General features: G+C 42.3%; 2 protein-coding genes across 2 annotated transcripts; one reads left to right on the top strand and one right to left on the bottom strand.

Moving 5' to 3' along the window:
- Positions 1-1,616: 1,616 nt before the first annotated feature.
- On the top strand, positions 1,617-4,573 carry adob (2-aminoethanethiol (cysteamine) dioxygenase b). The gene has a single exon (XM_069658926.1). It carries the CDS (start codon positions 1,657-1,659, stop codon positions 2,413-2,415), a length of 759 nt encoding a protein of 252 aa, XP_069515027.1. The 5' UTR covers positions 1,617-1,656; the 3' UTR covers positions 2,416-4,573.
- Positions 4,574-6,959: 2,386 nt separating this feature from the next.
- Positions 6,960-9,897, bottom strand: LOC138588689 (early growth response protein 2b-like). The gene is made up of 2 exons (XM_069658925.1): positions 9,617-9,897; positions 6,960-9,462 (listed from the first exon to the last, which is right to left on the bottom strand). Exons 1-2 carry the CDS (start codon positions 9,774-9,776, stop codon positions 8,384-8,386), a joined length of 1,239 nt encoding a protein of 412 aa, XP_069515026.1. The 5' UTR covers positions 9,777-9,897; the 3' UTR covers positions 6,960-8,383.
- Positions 9,898-19,213: the final 9,316 nt, after the last annotated feature.

Raw genomic sequence — 19,213 nt, 5'->3', positions numbered from 1 at the left:
AAATATGAAGGCCTATTTTTCAAGTCAGTTAAAAGACTGCCAGGCTAGCAGATCCTGAGGTAATGTTGAGGTAGCAGCACAAAATCTGCATTTTGTGTTACTGTCTGATCTTGATTCCCAACACTGGCCTATTCATCTTCTGTGTGCACATACCATATTTTAACCCTTGAACCATGTGTATTTTTCAAATAACCTATTGCCAGATTAATCTCAAATAAAACAGACGAATAAACACTGCACAGAGCCTTTATGTGCCTGAAGGGGACTCAAAGGTTTCATATCTGCAGCTAAGATTTGTTTTGTGTTCAGTGCAGTTGGGACATTACGTACTGTACCCGTTCAGACGTGATTGACTGCGTTTGAGTAATGAATGGGGGCAAAGATCATTAAAGTTAAATATTCTGTGGCATGTTGGGTATTGTAGTGCATTGTCTTGGCAGTTAGTCAGAGATAAAACAATCCATTTACTCATAAGACTATTTATATGAAATGTCACAGCACTTACAGCTTTAGTTATCAATATATGAATGAAACATCAATTTGTATAATCGAGCATAGTACTAATGACAGAGTGACTACAGGTCCCACAATGCACGAGGTGTAAACGCTAAAGTTCTGTCTGGTGCGGACGTGTTTGACAGTCATTCAAAAATGGGGAACAGTAGCTGACAAGAGTAAAAGTCTCAGGGTCAAATCATGTCTGAAAATCACCCCCACAAATTCATGCTATGTTATATTTGTAGAGTTTAATCTCTACGTACAAATTCTAACGGGTTCACAAGCAAAACATCACGAATGAATAGAAATGAGAAGGGACAGAAAGCAGTTTCTACTGGGAAATGAACGTGGTGTTGGGCTGACCAAAGATAACGAAAAAGGGTTAAGGTCTCACTCTGACGTGTTCTAGGGGTTCGGAACGTCATCAAAAAACGCGACGCTTGATTTCTTCATGTTTACATAATATGAAAGATTAAGAAAAAAGATGAATCCCATACATATTTGAGTTAATGACAATTCCATGAATTACTTTTGGTTTACCTTGACTTAGTGCAGACATTAACATTATTAAAAGCTTAACATATAATATTCTATTGCCAAGTTGAGTGTATATGACTACAGAAGGCAACTTGAATTGAGTGCCAAAGATAACAAATTATAAGTTTCCATTTTGGTAATTGATAAAAATTGTTTAAGATCGTACTTAATAACAACATCATGGCAGCCACATGTATTTCACGTACTTATTAAGTTTACGCCTCAGATGTTAAGAATTGAACACCTTTTTTCACTTTATTTATTTATTTTATTATTTTTACAGTTCTACTATTTAATTCATGGTATGGGTTTATGTTATTTTATTGTTTGAATTAAACTGTTTTTGTTTTTACTTTTGAAGGTAATGCTTTATTTCCCTCTTTGTTTTATATTAATAAAGTGACAAAAAGATTGTTTCACGTTGATGTATGTAATGCACCTTTTTGTGTAACAGGCCCAAAAAGAGTTTACACAATCATTCAAGTGGCCTGGAAACGAAAGAAGTCTTGCCTGCGGAGTGAGTCTTCTGTTACAGAGACGATCTTTGGCACTAGCTAAACGGCTACCGCTAACGGGCGACAAGTGGAGACCGGGCAGCACGGGTCCGTTCCTCGCTTCGGTATGATGCCTGCAGACAGCAACATGACCTCCATAGTACAGCGAATAGCTCGGCAGGCTCTCGTTACTTTCAGGAGCACACCTCGGGTCGGTGAAGTGAGCGGTAAATCTTTCCTGGAGAACCAAGGCAAACTGAAGAGCTTGATGACGGAAGTGCGAGCGGCTGACCTAAAGCTCGTCCAGCGGAGAGCCGACGACAGCTCGCCTCAGCTGCCGTACCACCACGGCGCGCCCCCGGTCACTTATATGCACATTTGCGAGACAGACCAGTTCAGTATGGGGGTGTTTCTGCTAAAAAGCGGTGCCTCAATCCCTCTGCACGACCACCCGGGGATGCATGGCGTGCTTAAAGTCATGTACGGCAAGGTCAGGATCAGTTGCTTCGACAGGCTGGAGCGGCCGGCTGGCAGCCCGCAGGAGGAGCCCCCGCTCCCCCCGGCCCAGGTGGGTGCTCTGCGGCGCTCCGTGCTTCGCTGCACCGGGGAGTACACGGAGGAGAGCGGCCCGTGCGTCCTCAGCCCTGACCGGGACAACCTCCACCAGATCGACGCCGTGGACGGCCCGACGGCGTTCATGGACATCCTGGCCCCACCATACGACCCGGACGAGGGCAGGGACTGTCACTATTACAAGGTTCTGACAGAGGCGGTGGGAGACAACACAGAGCAGAAAGAGAAGGAGCTCTGGTTAATGGAAATCTCACAACCTCCGGATTTCTGGTGCGGAGGGGAGCCGTACCCGGGCCCGGAGGTCTGCCTCTGATCCTCTGACTGACATGCGGTCTTTTCTCGGGCTGGTCAGGTTTATGCACCCTGCAGTGGCACACTTAATCCTTAATCCACGTGTCATTAGCATGTGCAGGTAGACCCACATTAAATGGTCAACTGTGGGCTTTATTAAGTTACTTTGCTGCCCTGGTGGCCACCTGCTCCTTCAGGGAAACATTACAGCACAAGTCGGTGACCTCATTGTTTGTTAGGTAATGTTAACAGTGAAATACAATGACTCAAGATCATATTTCACCTGAACAAAAATTGGAGCCCCAGGCGAGACTAACCTGCATCCTGCTTGGACTGAGATCACTATCTGTATCTACATTAAGGATATTATTGACAGGAAAGCAGATAAAGGACTTTATCACTCTCTTTCACGCATCATCTTGCTTTAAATGCACTTTCCTTGTATTTAACGGAAATCAAATGAAACATTTCAGATATGACTTTTCGTAGTCTCCTAGTCTTTATTTCTCTGATATCCATGCTGCATTGTAATCTCTCTTCTGCAGTCAGCGAGGGCAACAGAAGTCTCTTGAGCCTCTGATTCGATGATTGTTGATAATCGACAGCTGTAACCAGACAAAGAGAGGACTTTTGCCTTTGCAGATGCAGCTTGTGGCAGAATCTCTGTTTATTTTGTTAATCCCAGTGTGTGGAGCAATGCACCAACAATTTAGACTTGGTGGTTTGGTTCGCTCTGAGGTCACTCGTTGCTGCTTTGGCATCCAAAAAGCCTTGTGCACTCTCCTACCAACACTTCAAGGTAATTCAGGTGGATTTAGTTTCATAAATGGTGGTGTAATTTTGTAAACTAATGCATAAGCATTTAATTAATCTTATGAGGGAGCTAAAAACTAAAAAAGCAACAAATATTTGAGTTCAAAATGACGTGAGCGAAAGGATAAATTATGACCCTGTAAGGAGTTTTGAAGGGAGGTGCCAAGACATGCCAAATTGATGATGTGCAGGGTGCTGATGCTGCGTTCAAGGAAAGTAGGGAAGATTAAACTTGCTGCTTGCATCTTTGTCAAAGTTGATGATTTCTGAATAGAATAAAATATTACACAGCAATACTATTAATAACCTTGAAACATTTCAGTGTGCAGTACTGCATGATCTTCAGTTTAAAGCTTGCCAGTAGTAAAAAGCTGACTATATTTATTTACAATGTGCAGTTAAGCTAACACATGCATTTTTTTCATGCTGCAGCTCTAAAACACAATACTTGATTTATAATCTTCATGTTGGGAATTCCAGACTTTTCTTGAATGCAGCATTGAATGACCTGAGCTGAGTCTCCCGGGACCACAGAGGAACTGTGTCCATGTGTTTGAACCGTCTTCCTGCTTTGGGCTTTTGTGACATTTGCTCCAGTCGGATCATGAACTGTTCGAAACTTATGGCCTCTCTTTTGGAGACTTAAAATATGTGTTTTTTTTCCCACTTTGTGATTAGGGCTCTACAAACTGCAGACTGCCTTCTTGTTTTCTGAGAAGAGTTGGATCCTCAGGGTTGTTTGTGAGACGTCAGTGATCGTCAGGAGATTGTGTGAAAGCTGTGCACTTAATCAGGCTACTGAGCACAAGTTTTCGGACAGTGTGGATACAAGTCAAGGATGGTGGAAAGGTTTTTGTCACAGTTGTAAGTTGGAATTTATGAGACATGCGAAACGAATGTGAAGATCAGGTTTCTAATAAAGTTTAAAGAGTTGTAGTTGTGATGATTTCCAGATCAGACTGAAGCTAAACAAACCGCAGAATTAATTATCTGCTGCTTTAAAATCACTTAAAGTAAAATAATGTTCTTCTTCTGAAACTATTAGAGGCATTCAAGTGAAGCATTTTTAGTCATTTTCAGTGGGAATATAAACTACACGTCTGCTCGCTAGCTGATGATTCAACATGTCTGTTTAGCTCCAGAACCTGATTCTTCAAATCCAGTTGTTGTTAAATGAACATGTCTGTGTATTTTCCCTTTAATGAAGGTTTTCTGTCATTTCATATAAAAAATGCTGTTTGTTTTGCCATTTCTGCTTTATGTGTCTCAGATAAGAGATGTTTTTGTATGAGCGTGTTTGGAGAAGTTTCTCGTCCTTCACTAAATTTCTCTGAAAAATGTCGGCAGAATAAAATCCACTGAATCAACTTCCTAACCAAAGCTTTTTTTCTTCTTTCAGCGAAGCCTTGAATTTTAACCCACTGAGCGCTTATTGAGTAGGCTGATAAAGAAAGCTCTGTGTGACTAAAATGCCAGCATCTGTTTGAAAAGATGTGGCAGTATTGAAGGCCGAAAGTTAAAAATGTAATGAGTGTTAAATGGAATAGTTGTCTTGGCACAGCGCAGTAGAGATCAGCAAGTGGAGCCGTGTTAACGATGTCCCGCCCCTTTCCACGAACCAAACCACACATATAACTCACCGAAACAAAATGAAAGATTATGTTGGCTTATTAACAGCTTCTTAGTGTTCACAGATATGGAAGCTTCAATGCAGTGATTGTTTTAGTTATGTTTCTACTCTGCTAATCCGGAACAGAACGGCTGCAGGAGCCGTATTTGTCAACAGAGCTTGTCAATCATTCTTTTAACAGCATCAAATAACTAATTAAAAATAAACTTGTCAGAAAAATTAATGCTTGGACATAAATCAGCATGATAAGAACTAACTATAATGACAGAAACCATGTTTGAGAAAAATGTATTTGACCTGTATTTTGATTTTTCAGTTTGACTCATGTCCCATCTGTTAACATGGAGGAGGCAGGCTTTATGACCTATACTGCAGCCAGGCAGCAGGGGGCGACAGAGATGTTTTGGCTTCACTTTTAGGGAGCTGTCATGTCGTCCATCTTTTTATACAGTCTTTGGTCAAGATGTAAAGGAACACAGTTCTCTGCAGGGATGCACAACAAATTTGTAATAGACAAACATGTTTATATATTTTCATGTTGATTTTAACTGTACTGTTGAAAGATAAACAATTAAAGCTCTGATCTGTCTGATCACACACATGTGTGTCACACACACACATGGATGACATGTTTTATGGGCAGGGAATAATATAATAATAGAGTCTCACAAGTCAATTAGGAACAGAGTCTTAATTTAATTTTCACTGCAATATGACATACAGTATAACTAGGTGTCCAGCTGATCTTGATGAGGATTCATTGTCTGACAGACAGCAAAGTGTGTGAGTTAATGCAGTTAAGTTTAATACTAAATTAAAACATGTAAGGGACATAGTATAAAAAGTGACAAACTCTGCTGTGTGCACTGGTAATGTAACTTTCACCCAGGAGACTGGGGTTCAAGTCTTGTGAGTAACTTGAACTCAACACAGACTTATTTCCTTGTACTTCACGTCACCTTGACGTTACGTCCTGTGTAAATAAATGTTGACCTTTTTCCATTCACTTTATGTTTACCTACTTATTCAGTACCTAACCAAGGAGTTTTAGTGCCTGTCAAAGGTCACCTGACTTCCTGTCCTGTCACAATTTAAAGTATGTAGACAGGGCACACCAAATGTGTCTAAAAGTGGCGTGGATTATGTTATATTGTTGTTGTTGTTTTTTTACATAGACACTGCTGTGTGTGTGTGTGTTAAGGAGGAGTAGTCGTCTTTTATCATTTCTTTGTTGTTTTATATTTTCAACGGAAGCCTCCTGATTTTATGATCTCCTTCCATTTCATGCTGTTTCCTGCCAACCCTTCATCTGTTTCACATTAAACGCCTCTCAGGAGTTCAGAGGGCATTATCCCACACTCGTTGAAGAATTGTGATGTTGCATTGGCATTAGCTTAACATCAAATTAAGAGTTGATCGATGAGCGACACTGGAGATTAACGGGACGCTTGTAAACAAAATAAAGTTATATTTATAGTCAGTGTCGCTCACCGAAACTCGTCATGTGAATCCTTGAGGTTCCAATAGAATGATGAGGGCATTTCTTTTGTCATTAAACATTCGTAAAGCAGATTTTTCTTTAAAGTTTGGCACCTGTATTGTTTATGTTTACGAGCATGCAGTTTTGGCCTTTCCTGCATATTGCTGGCTGTTAATGCTGGACAAGGAAGATTACAAGATTATTTCTAATACATACGTAGAAATGGATTTAGGATTCTGGTTTTCATGTTACATCAAGCTATTAGTTTTTTTTAACATCTTCTAAAATGCTTGTTTTTTGAATGGAGTTTGGTGACGATTTCTGATGCAACACTTAACACTGATAGGCCTTTGCAACACCGTCAGACAAATGTCTATCTTTTCTCACACAAATATCCGAATCCCAAATGCTTTGTTTTGCAAATTTGCATTGCATGGTGCGAGTTTGGGTCTTTGCATTGACTTTGTATTTGATCCAGTCACGTGTATGATTAGTTCCCTTTTGGTCTGACAATGCAAACTCCATCTGCTGTGAGCGATCATGGGAAATGATCAGAGGCTACAGCAGGACAACTAAAAGCACACAGGGTTGAGATTAAACAACAAATAAAACAACTAATAAAAAAGGGACAACAAGCAGCAACAACTGGACAAGTCAACATTTATTTGCATTGACGAGAAGCATCAGTCCAGCAGAATAAAAGCTTTAGTGCTCGACTTGTTTGCATAAAATTATAAAACACAAAACTTTTATTTGTCAGGTCAGTGGCTTTCTCTCTTTCTCGTTCTCTCTCTGTCTCTCACATTCATCAGGTAGAAATGCTGGTTTGATCTTTACAAAAATCAACAGGCCGGTGCACACACCTGAAAGCAGCCATAACATAACATCTAACCAAACAGATTATCAGGCTACAATCTCATTTAATCCAAAGATACACAAAGCTGCATGTAACAAAACCAAACTCTTCATCTGGTGCATAAATGAAACATATTAATATCATTGTTTGAACATTTCTAATACAATACAAAACCAGGTTTAAAAAAAGGTCAATTTTGCTGCATCTCGCAAAGACTTTTCCACTGAGTTTCCCTCTTTAGCTCCGCCCTGATTTGTGATGTCACAGCATCTCTTGGGTGCATTCTGACATCTCCACTCCCTCTTCAAGCGTTTTAAAAAATATATTGTATGACAGACAGCGTCATACTAAAAAAGAGTGAGTATTACAGTTTGGCATCTGTTATGTCAACCTTTTAAATGTTGTAGGCTGACATATTTTAGTGCTTACAGTGTTAAAATGACAATTTTAAGCCTTTTAATTCTTGTGTTATTTATCTTTTTTTTATAGTCCAAGGATGAGGTTGTTCAAGCATAATATTTGGAGAAAAATTTGAGCATAAAATTGAAGTGAGGTTCCAAAAGTCCCGTCTGATACCACCGTGACTATCTGAGATGAACAAGTTTTGTGCATCATTTGAAACGAAACTACCCACAGCCGGAGGCAGTGCAGCAGCAGTAAACCCTGCATCTCTCAGCTGGCTTGCAGAATTTCAGTGTCATGTTTGCAGCCTGACCTCAAACTGAATCCCTGAGAGTATGAAGCATAGACAGTAGACACAATGATGCCTTGCCACCGAGCGCTAAAGCAGGATGTAGCAGTTTGGCACATTGCGGCGCACATTCTGAAACTGATCACTGAACCAGCGCCTTACAGTGTAATCTGTAAACCAAACTCCATCTACATTTCCGTCAATTTAAGCCCAAACTGCTTGGCCTTTTTTTTTGAGAGGAGTGTGGTCGTGTTTCTGTTAATAAACGGACTGACTTATAAGTAGGGAATGTTGTTTTAGTTACTGTGATAAATAATGAGGTCATGCCCAATGAGTCATTGGGAACTCTGGTTCCGATTCTCCCTGATTTAAAGATATGGCTTCCAAAGAGATTTCTTTCACGTTTTTGTAATAAGCTGCAGGTTAAAAGGTGAGCTCGGTTGAGGCACGAGCTGATGAAGCTGATGATGTTGAGTTTCAGAAAGTTCACATTCAGCCGCATCAGGCCGCGCGTGCTGGATTAGGATGCTGAGGACTTTTTCTCCTTCTGCCGGAGGTGAATCTTCATGTGCCTCCTCCTCTCGTCACTCCGCGCGAACTTCCTCCCGCACTGGTCGCACGAGAAGGGTTTTTCCCCGGTGTGCGTGCGGATGTGGGTGGTGAGGTGGTCGCTGCGGCTGAAGTTCCTCATGCAGATGCGGCACTGGAAGGGTTTGTGGCCCGTGTGGATGCGCAGGTGCCGGCTCAGCTCGTCCGAGCGGGAGAACCTGCGGTCGCAGCTCTCTGCCGGACACGGGTACGGCCTCTGGTGGACGGGCGTCTTGCTTGGCCGGTTCGGGTACTTCCTGGGTCTCAAGATGGGCCTGAGAGGAAGGTTCTGATGGCTGGGGAAAGCTGCCGCCATCGGGCCTTCTGCAGCCGGCGAGGGCGCACCGAGCGTAAAGTTTCTAATGGTGTTGAGAGGCGTGAGAGGAGGGGGAACCCTGAGCGAGTCCAGTGGGTACGGGAGGGATTTCCTCTCGGGGAATGCCGTCTGGATATCTCTCTGGCAGCTCTGCTGGTAGAAGCCTCCATACTCAGGCATGATGGAGAGCAGCGCGGTGCCGTCCACTGTCGGTTTTGGCACAGAGGTGTAGGATGGAGGCGCATGGTAGGACAAGGCGCAGGTGGATGTCGTCAGGTACCCTCCTGCCGATTGGTCCTGGTACATGTCCCCGCTGCAGGAGTAGGAAGGGGCTGGGTGAGTGTGAGGGTGGGGGTGGGGGTGAGGATGGGGGGGCGCATACATGTGGCTTAAGTCCGGCTGGCCGTGCGCCATGGTGCCGTCCCCCGCGTCCGCTGCGTCTCCTCCTCCTCCTGCGTACAGATCGGTGGATGCGGAGGATGATTCTGACTCGGTTACCGGTCCCGGAGTGGCGATGTCAGCGCTGACCACGTTGATTATGTCCCCCGGTGTCCAAGGTTCTCCCGCGCCTCTGGAGTCCACCGAAAACTTCCCGGTGAACGCCACAGGGTGCGTGCGTAAAGATGCCACGTACTGCGCCAAGTCGCTGTGGAGAAGCAGCTCAGGTGCGCACTTCTCCTCAAACAGAAGATCACCTGAAATATTAAGAGAAATACACTCTATTAGAATGCAAAGAAAGGATCATATTCACAATTTCATCGCATGCACAACACGAGATCGATTTTTGCGCACTCAAATCAACATGTCGGACTTCCATTCAAACCACCTTTAGAAGACATAGAATCTTACCGCTTCCATCCTCACAAGATTTCCCTTCATGCTCTATTGCCTCCTCTTTAAAAACCATCTGTGTTGACAGCCCTCCCGCCGTCGTGAACACATCTTTAGGAATATTGTCTACAATTCCGCTGAGAGACACAGAAACTTCATCAGCTACCTTCGCACTCATCCTGCCTCTGAGATGGAGATCGGCCGATTTAAACTAATTAAATATGAGACTCACTTTCTCCAATTTTCTGCCCCAAACATTATGACTAATCTCCCTCGTTTTCTCTGTTAACCCCTGTCTCTTCCGCCTCTCATCTCTTGTTAATAGCTCCTAGATGCTGCAGTATGGTTATAAAGGGAATCTCTGGGTCTCCCGTTACGTCATTTTCCAAATATGGACTTGGGTTTTGAAAAAAACAGAGGAAGAGGGAACTCCAGAAATAGGACTGGTGGAGCTCGCCGTGACGAAGCGTGGAAACAATTAAAACGACATGATCCAGTTGATCTGAACACAAAACTCTCGGTTAATAAACAAACATGATCTTAAAATGTTACTGCAACACTAATCATAAACACGCGCACGTGCCTCCACCTGCTCAGGCTCGTTTAAAGGAGGAAAAACAAAGCGGCATGACTCGGAATTCCGGTCACACTTTCTCCATACATGGATTCTCCGGTGAGGTGAGAGGATCCCGCTCTGCTTATATGGCTGGTATCCGGGTAAAGTGTGTTACATTGTGTTGTCTTCGTGCCAGCTGAGCCCACACACTGACTGCACACAGCCATTTGTTTTCTCCCCTGCCTTGTCAGGAACAGATTACTGCTCTGACTGAGGCTCGCCATTGTTGGCCCACTGAGATAGATGGCGTGATTAGTGAGAGAATAATCATTGAATTCACTTCCTGGAGAAGATGCGTGGTCTTGATGGTGTCTCCCCGTGTTGTTTAAACAAGGGTAGAATAAAACAGAGGTTTTATTTACAGGGATTTCGTCTTAGTTTTGATGAAGATGTAACACGCACACACCCACAGTACAGGATATGTTGCTTATATGGAGAGAAAATCTGCAGCTTTCTATTAACAAATACCCCCAAAATTAAATTATATAATATATAATTGTAAATGTTTTTATTAACTATAATAACATGGTGTAAGATTGCAATTGTTCCGTGTAAGACAGGAGACATCGAGCGTTCACAATCAATACAGAGAACATTATATAATTTCACACCTTTGGCAGAGCAAGTGTGCCATTGTAAATTATAGTTGTATAATTAAGCACTGGGTGAATTTTGACACACATCCAAACCTCTATTGTAACTTATAATTGTTTCAATAACAGGGCTGTAGTTCTTATCAGTACTTACATACTTATATTGTTTCAGTTTTGGTCCTAAAATGTCAAAACTTCCATCACAGTATCTTTTTTCACATCAATTTTTAGGGTTATGCAATTTTTAATTAAAGGTGCAGTCACCTAATTTTGTTTGAATCATCCAAACCTCAAATTTACTGAGAGATCACCTGAGATGTTTAAACATCTACCTTTGAGTTAAAGTGATGATCTCGAAGATTTAAATAAAAGTCTGTTAAGAGCCGCAGCCTTCGAAGGCCGTATTTGAAGGCCGATTGCGTCACAGCGGTGCATCGAAGGTTGTTCCAATTTGAAGGCTCCTTCAGATGTGGCCGACAAATACGTCCTCCGTTTCCCGGGCCGCCAAGGATCCATCGGGTGCATCCTTTGCGGCCCAACATATCCCGAGATGCATAGTTTGCCAATTCAAACAAGATGGCGGACTCTTACACGGCCGAGGAATAAACGTTCAACTCAATAGCTATGTTGCACAAAACAAAACGGCCCTTGAAACAAATTATTTTTAAAATAATACTTAACTTGACATTAGTTATGCTAGCTAGTTATCCAGCTGGCTACCTGGTGCTAGGTGACAGGAGCAGCATTTGGTGACACAAGGATAAGGGCGGGAACAGATGATGATGCAAACAGGAAATCTTCTGTACACTCTGTGGACCGCCTCCTTTAAAGGCTGCAGGCCCTGGATTGGGACACAGTTTGGGTGTCAGGTGTGACTTTGGCGGGAAAAATCACAAGCGGCGCCCAGTTAGTGACGTGCTTTCCATCACCCAGCAGTGGTTGGTCTGCCAGAGAGGGTAGGCGGAGCTAAGCGACTGCTTTTCCGGTCTCTGCGAGTAAACAGTAATCTACTATGGCTGAACAAACAAAGAAAAGATCGATGACTACAGATACAACTTCAAAAATAATCCAAAGAAAAAGAAACAAATTCGACGCTCAGATGAAGGCAAACAGTCTAAAAAGGAAAGCGACCGTCAGCGAGGAAAATCAAGAGTTACAACCGGAGCCAATCGTGGACGTCACACATGGAGCACTGTCTGGATATCTGGGAAGTGTGCTCCCGTAATTACTGTTTATCGCCACAGGTGCCGGCAAAGAGAACAAAACTGAGATCTTTGAGATTATAACTTTAAGAAGTTGGGAGGCCACACACGAACTGGGTGACAAAAAGATCTATATTCACTAAATATAGATCTAACAGCCTATCACACAGCAGAAATGAACACGACATCAGCCAATTACGCTTCACTTTTTAACTATGATGTCAAAGTAAAAGATAATTATTCACGGTTAAAAAATAGTTTGAGCTCAGGATAAAGAAAGTAGATATCATCTGGAAAAAGTGAAAGAATGAGTTGAACCATGTGGCACCAAAGAGACGGTGAGAGTGAACTCGCATTATCCTCCAAAGCACAACGTCTAATATTTGAGAGCAGTTTGGATAGCTCAAAAGTGATGAATAGCAGATTAAGATGTACTGGCTTATCGCTAACACCACTGTACACACTCAGATCACTCTACACGCTGGCAAACACGTGGGAAGTCAGGTGATGCACTAGAATAAGCAAGAAAGTCTGAACCGGGGTGTGGATAGGGTTGATGGAGAAGTCAAACAACATGGGACTTTTAACCACACCCTGATATTTTCTTAAACCTCACCAGGCACAATCAATCAAACAATCAAATCAATGCACAGGAAACAGATATATGGTCTTTTTTTCACCATGCATTTTCTTGTCAAAGCTGGCCCCTGCATTACCCACAATGCAACCTGACCTCTGGCATTTGTGGAATGGAGAAGGGTGTGTTATGCTAGTAGCGGCTAATGTAGCCTCCAGCATGCAGGTTGCATGCAGGTCTCACGTGTTTGAAAATGAACACCGACAGATTGTTTTAACTTTCAAACCTTTACAATCCAGCCCCATCCGATTCTGACTCAAGTGACATCACATGAGGACGGTTATGTAACTTTACACAGCTTCCTCTGGAGACACTAAAGTCATTTTGTAAGCATGTGCACCTGGTGAAAGACTTTAAAGGAAAGTATTAGTCTTCTCCATTTAACATATTTAAGTGACTGAAGAGTACAAAAAGTTTTGGAGTTGCTGCAGTGGATTGCTTCACCCAGCAGCTGCAAGATGGGCTGCGATGGCTGCAACATAATGCTTTGGGGCAAATGTGCCCGATCAAAGTACGTCAACTAAAAGCGCTTGTTGTTGCCACCAACATGCTCAGATTGTTATTTTAAGTGTCTGACTACATTACAGAAGGAGTCACTACAGATATAGACCTTTCTGTTATGAGTAGGATGCTCTTTTTAAACCAGAAGAATATGTTACATCGCTCTCTTCAAAGCCACCAGACTCCACTGAAAAAGACGGCGATTTTACATCGCAGAACACAGGACCTGCTGGTCTAAAGCTGCCTCGATCAGTCAGCTTTTTTTTCTTACTGTTGTTATGTGTCTTTGGTGTTTTAAAGAGTTATGTCGGATACAACGCGATGATGTTACACCCAATAACACAAAAACAATAAACCACCAGGGCAGTATAGAGAAGCAACTTGTGTTTTACAAGGTAAAATTACTGATTTTTTCAGTGGAGTCTGGTGGCTTTGAAGAGAGCGATGTAGCTAACAGCTGTTAAAAAGAGATCTTACCTTACCTAAAAAGGTCTCTCTCTGTAGGGAACCTTTCCATAATGTTGCCAGGCATTGTCAGTGGCAAAAACAAACACTTTAAGTGGACATGCTTTTGATTACTTTGCAGCCATTACTGCCCATTTTGCAGCTGCCGGCTAAAGTAATCCACTGGAGATTTAAAAAAAAACCTTAGTATCTGAGACCCCAAAACGCTGCTCCCCAGACGTAGGATTATTTGATTTTGGATACAACCAACAACGGTAGAGACTGAATGCTTTGAGGGATTTGGAGTGTAAACGGAGCGCATTTAAACGGTGATACTTCAACTGTTTGATTTGCTGATCAGAGAGCTGATCGAGCTGAAGCCTTCTGCTGGATCACTGGGCTGCAGAGACGAACACAGCGAGCGGCAGGACCGCAGCTCTCCGAGCCTTTTGAACGCCCACAGTTACAAAAATGTTGGTGTGTATTGTCGTTGTGTGGCGAGCCGCCCACCCTGTGGCAGATGGGGGGTTTGGTCGGTACACGCACACACACACATACGCACACACACAAATACGCACACACACACACTGCAATGAACAGAGAAATCAAATGCACACACTTTGGAAACACCCACACTTACATGCTTGCATACAAACACGCACAAATACACACTTTAACTAACTGTCAATGTAACTCAAACACACACACACACACACACTTTCACATGGTTTTGACTCTGTAACAAACATACACACCAACATGCGCACTTTCTCTGTCAGAATCTGTCGAACAAACACACACAAATCCACCCACACACACACACACACACACACACACAGTCTTTCTTTTTCCTCTCTCTCCACACACACACACACACACACATACACACACACTGCTCCGTGGGGACGGTGCCCTGCTTCCACCCTTCGCCCACGCTCCTCCGGGCCGTCGAGGCTCTGGGGGGTTTTTGGTTTTGTGTTTGGTGGCTCGGGGTGTCAGCCGGGGGTCCGGCGGCTCGGCAGACCCCACCACGCCGATTAATCATCTGTCATCTGCGTTTTTTGTTAATATGGATCTTTGTCTTCGTCCTCAAATGATGCTCAAACGATGCCTGCTTACCGCCTGCCGTCCTCTTTTCCATTTTTGCAACCGAACGTCACTGAAAACTTAAAAAAACGCCTTTATGTGGCTTTCTTCATGTCGAAGGTCCCGCGCAGTCATCTGCTGTCCGAGCAACATTTGCGACCTTTGAGACCTCAGATGGACACCTGACTGTTGTCACATCAAAAATCAAGAACAGTAACAAAACAATGGGTCCTTTTTTATCTCTTCCTTATAAAGAAAATGGAGATTGTTAACACAGAACTTCACGATTTTCCTCGTTTAGCTTATGCTAACTGCTGCTAGCTGCTAATCCGCCTTTTTAACGCACTTCCAAAGAGTTGATGAAAGCATCTTTGTAAAATCTAATCTGCATTGTCCCGTCTGAGAGACTCCTTTGTTTCAACTCTTGAAAAACATTTTAATCACTCTTGTTGACTTTTTTTAAACATTCAGCGCACATTTGTCGTTGAGTGTGAGTTACAGATGATTCAATCCAGATCAATTTGATCGTCCAAGTTTCTCCACGTGATTCAATACAGCTTCAACCTTATTTTGACTAAAGCAAAGGCAAGATTGGTATCCCCATCCTCTGTAAGATATCTCCCAGCCAGCATCGCTCAGACTTTAAACAAACACCATAAATCATGTGAATATCCTGCTCGCTCTTGTGCCAGAGTTGTAGGTGTTTTTTAAATGGTGGATGACTCATTTACGGAGGAAAGGCTCCTCCTGGTTAATCCTGATCTTGCAGTATTTAGAGTAAATGTTTAATAAACGTATGCCGAAAAGTACCTATTACTCTCTCCTGAAAGTACCGTCAGACTGAACGCGTAGGTGTTTGGTTTGCTGGATGGGAAACTGTCGGCCTGGTGAGGCCGAACCGACGTCAGGCTGAATAAAGCTCCATAAATCATCCCGAGCTGCTCATTTGCTTCCTAATAACTCGGCCGGTGACTCTCAGATTTCTCATTTCGGGATGAAATTCTTCATCAACGTGCAGATGAGTCAGGGTTTGGGAGGTTTAAGGCCGAAGAACCCTCCAACCAAGTCGTCAATAGAAGCAATTGCATATTCATGGGAAATGTATTGACTGCAGAGTGTCGGATAATAGACAGGCCCGTCAATGACCGTGGAGCCGCCGTGAAAGGCTTCAACACTATCTGTGGGACGCAGAATGTGTCGCCGGCCGCTCTCAGAGCTTCTCCACTGATATCAAATGGGGATAATTAGCTTTCCAAAGGACCCGGGTTTCAGATCGCTTTCATTGAATCCGTCTTGTTTCGTTGAGCTATAGATTATTCAGAGCAACGTCCAATAAACGGCAAGTTTTAAGAACAATTTCAAACGCTTTCATGGTCCAGTTACAGACGCAGGAATTAAATAAAGATAAAGAGTAATCTTTTGAAAAGCGTTGCTGCACATTTAGCATTTTATATCCTTGATTTTTTTGTGTGCTTAGTCATCAAAAAATATTATAATATTGGAAAATATGAACACAGAAAGCAAGAACAACAATTAGGCTGCAATATTTCACAACTGCAGTTTGGTGCTGCTGTGAATTAGTTTTTAAATGACTTCCTACTTTTTGCATTTTGAACCACTTTTCAAACATTAAACATCAACGTTTCTTTTACGAGCAAAAGTTAGACAAACGGCAGCTCTCTGAAAAATAACAAATAAGTTTGAACCAGATGGTTTCAAGACAAATGCATCACATTTAAATCGTTTACTCTGATTCCCACCAAATCACAGAGTTCAAGCAGCACGTCCTCACATTGTAAAGGCTGGAATTACATTACTCTAAAGAATTTCTGTGATTTACTCAATCAGTGAATATACTAACAGTGGAAGCGAGCACCCACCACCCGGCGTTCTGGATTTGTTGGACTCTAAACATTTCTGCTAATCAATATTTAAAACCTTGTTGTGTGTTTTTGCAGCACACAAAGAACCTTCTGCAGTGTGTTAAAGAGCTCCACAGCATTTACACCCTCGTCACCAGCCACCAAATATACAAGCTTTAGCCACTTTGAACCAGCCACTCTATATTAGTTGTTTATTTATAATAACTTTTGATACAATTACTATTTATTTAAAAAAAAAAAATTGAATGATTTTTTTTTATTTTGTCCTATTAACTGTATTTCTATGTGTGTAATATTATTGTTAGGACAGGAATAAAGTTTGCTCACTGAATGGTACAATAACACCATAACAGGGTGGCTCTGTCGGAGCAGATCCATGGGGAAAGGATATATATGTTTATTCAACTATATCTGTGATGTATTGCATACCTACTTCATTATATGACTACATATATGAATAAAAAAGAATCTTCACTCATCAAGTATCTACCATTTACGATAAAAGGTGACATTAAACAATGAACAACCTGCTTTAGACCTTCGCTGACTCCTGGTATCTTAAGACATTTTAGCACAGAGCTTCATAATGATACCACTTGGACGAGTGGAAACAATACAGACTTATATTCCAACCAGAAATCTTACTTCATCTCCACAACACTGTGTTTGTGTACTGCTTTTATAAGTAAGCTACCAGAGAAGAAAACCTTCAATAGCGACATTTTTGCTTTATTTTACTTTGAAATCACCGTTAAAAAATGTCTCTGATAGAATTTAATCAAACTAAAGGCCTGAAACTTTAAACGATGGTCATGTTTGTCTATTTTTCAAGGTATTTCAGCTGTTAGTGAACATGCTGATATCTTTGCACACAAACACACAGTTGATGTAAAGATTTTAAATTTAAGGCACAAAAAGACCAAAATGAAGAGAAGTCAAGCTCATAAAAGAAGCAATACATGGTTTTTTACCTTGTATGTCTCAGTTTTCCATCTTTTTAAAGCCACTTCATATAAGTTTTAAGATAAACTCTATTTTAAAAGCTCGGTATGAGCAGAAATCTCTGTTCAAGTGACTGTGAAGTAGTAATCTCTCCACTCTCTGCTTCAACATATCTTGAGTGGATTCAGACCCTCAAATGAGAAAAAGAAAAAGTATCAAACCTACAGAAGAGAAATCCTCCTTGTCCTCCGTCAGGGTCCCACCAAAACGCCGGCCTCCGTCGGGCCTCCTCCTCCTCGCTCTCCTCAGAGACGGACGGAGAAAGAGAAAGAGCAGGAGAGGTTTGGGGAAGGATCGTAGCTGCTTCTCGAGCTGAATGAAGCCCGGACGTTTGACCACAAAGTTACCCGCTCTGGATTTCTGGCTCGCCCCCGGAAAAGGGTCATCATCACCCGGGGTCTGAGTGGGCTGTCAATGACAAAAAGATAGAGAGAGAGAGAGACACACAGAGAGAGAGAGAGAGTGTAGGGGGGGAGAAACAATACGATTGTTCCCACCTCACTTTGCTTCCACCCTCGCAGTTAAAATTGTTATGGTAATGAAGTGGAGTTTTTGCTGGACAGCAGATTGTAACAGAGACATGTTTCTCTGGCTGGAAGTGCAGGCCGGAGGTGTTGGAGCAGGGCAGCTGCTGCTCCGATGATGATGATTATTTAAAGTACGCACACTTTTTTGTTGAAGAGGAGAAAGTTTATGTTTGACCTCCAGTTTTCCTCTCAAGATGCTGTAAGGTTTTTAGAATCATCTTTTTCCACACTCAAACATTATAAACTTCAGGTTATGTGCATCTTTTAATGCACATTTCTCAGCCTGATATGTTTGGTATCTTTGGACTATTTAGATCTTAAGAATTTAAAATAAAAACTACAACAGAAATACAGTGTTCTTATAGTTTTCATAGTTTGTTAAATCCCTATTGAAAATTATATTCAAAAGATCATGGACAAGTAGGGCACGTATCACGCCACTTCAGGTGATCTGAATGTTGCTTATTAACGTCACATAATCGACCAATATGCTTCCTCTGAATCACAACACCTACCAAAGCAACTGTCAGCAGACAGATCAATGTACATCACACAGAGTGGCTGGTCTGTGGTAACGTGTCGTCCCCCACAGAGCAGCGAGTGTGCAGGAACACGAGTATGTGTTTCTCATACACACAAGGTTTTATCAAACTGCCCCACGTATTGCTCTGCCAAATGGTTGTGGTCATTTTACCTCATCATTTCACACAACAACAGAAGGCCACAGTACACCTGCTCAGCAGCAAACAGCAGGCAGACACAGCTAGACACCAGATGCTGAACAACAGTGTAGAGTTTAGCAGCTAAAGAGACACGTTTCCTTATTAGGGGGTGGAGACCAAAAGCAGAGCTAAAAGACAGTGAATATTAGACTTATGCTGCATTCACATGGATTCATGCAGACGGTAGATGGCAATCCGGGTATCATTTGAGTTGATGAGAGCAGGACGGTAAAATGTGGCGAGGCAGTAACAGTAGACAGCATTGTCGTCCAAAGTTAACAAAAAAACTTTTTGCCATCCTCCGCAAAACCGGATTTTACGTACCTCCCTAACACAACAACAAAACATGGCCGATCTGGACAACGAGAAGCTTCATCATTTTGGTACAACAACACACGGAAC

The sequence above is a fragment of the Semicossyphus pulcher genome, unplaced genomic scaffold (assembly GCF_022749685.1).
Source record: "Semicossyphus pulcher isolate SPU_LCO1_2020_fin unplaced genomic scaffold, fSemPul1.0.p SCAF_12, whole genome shotgun sequence".
In the NCBI taxonomy this organism is placed as follows: domain Eukaryota; kingdom Metazoa; phylum Chordata; class Actinopteri; order Labriformes; family Labridae; genus Semicossyphus; species Semicossyphus pulcher.
This window is presented reverse-complemented; position numbering and strand designations above follow the sequence as displayed.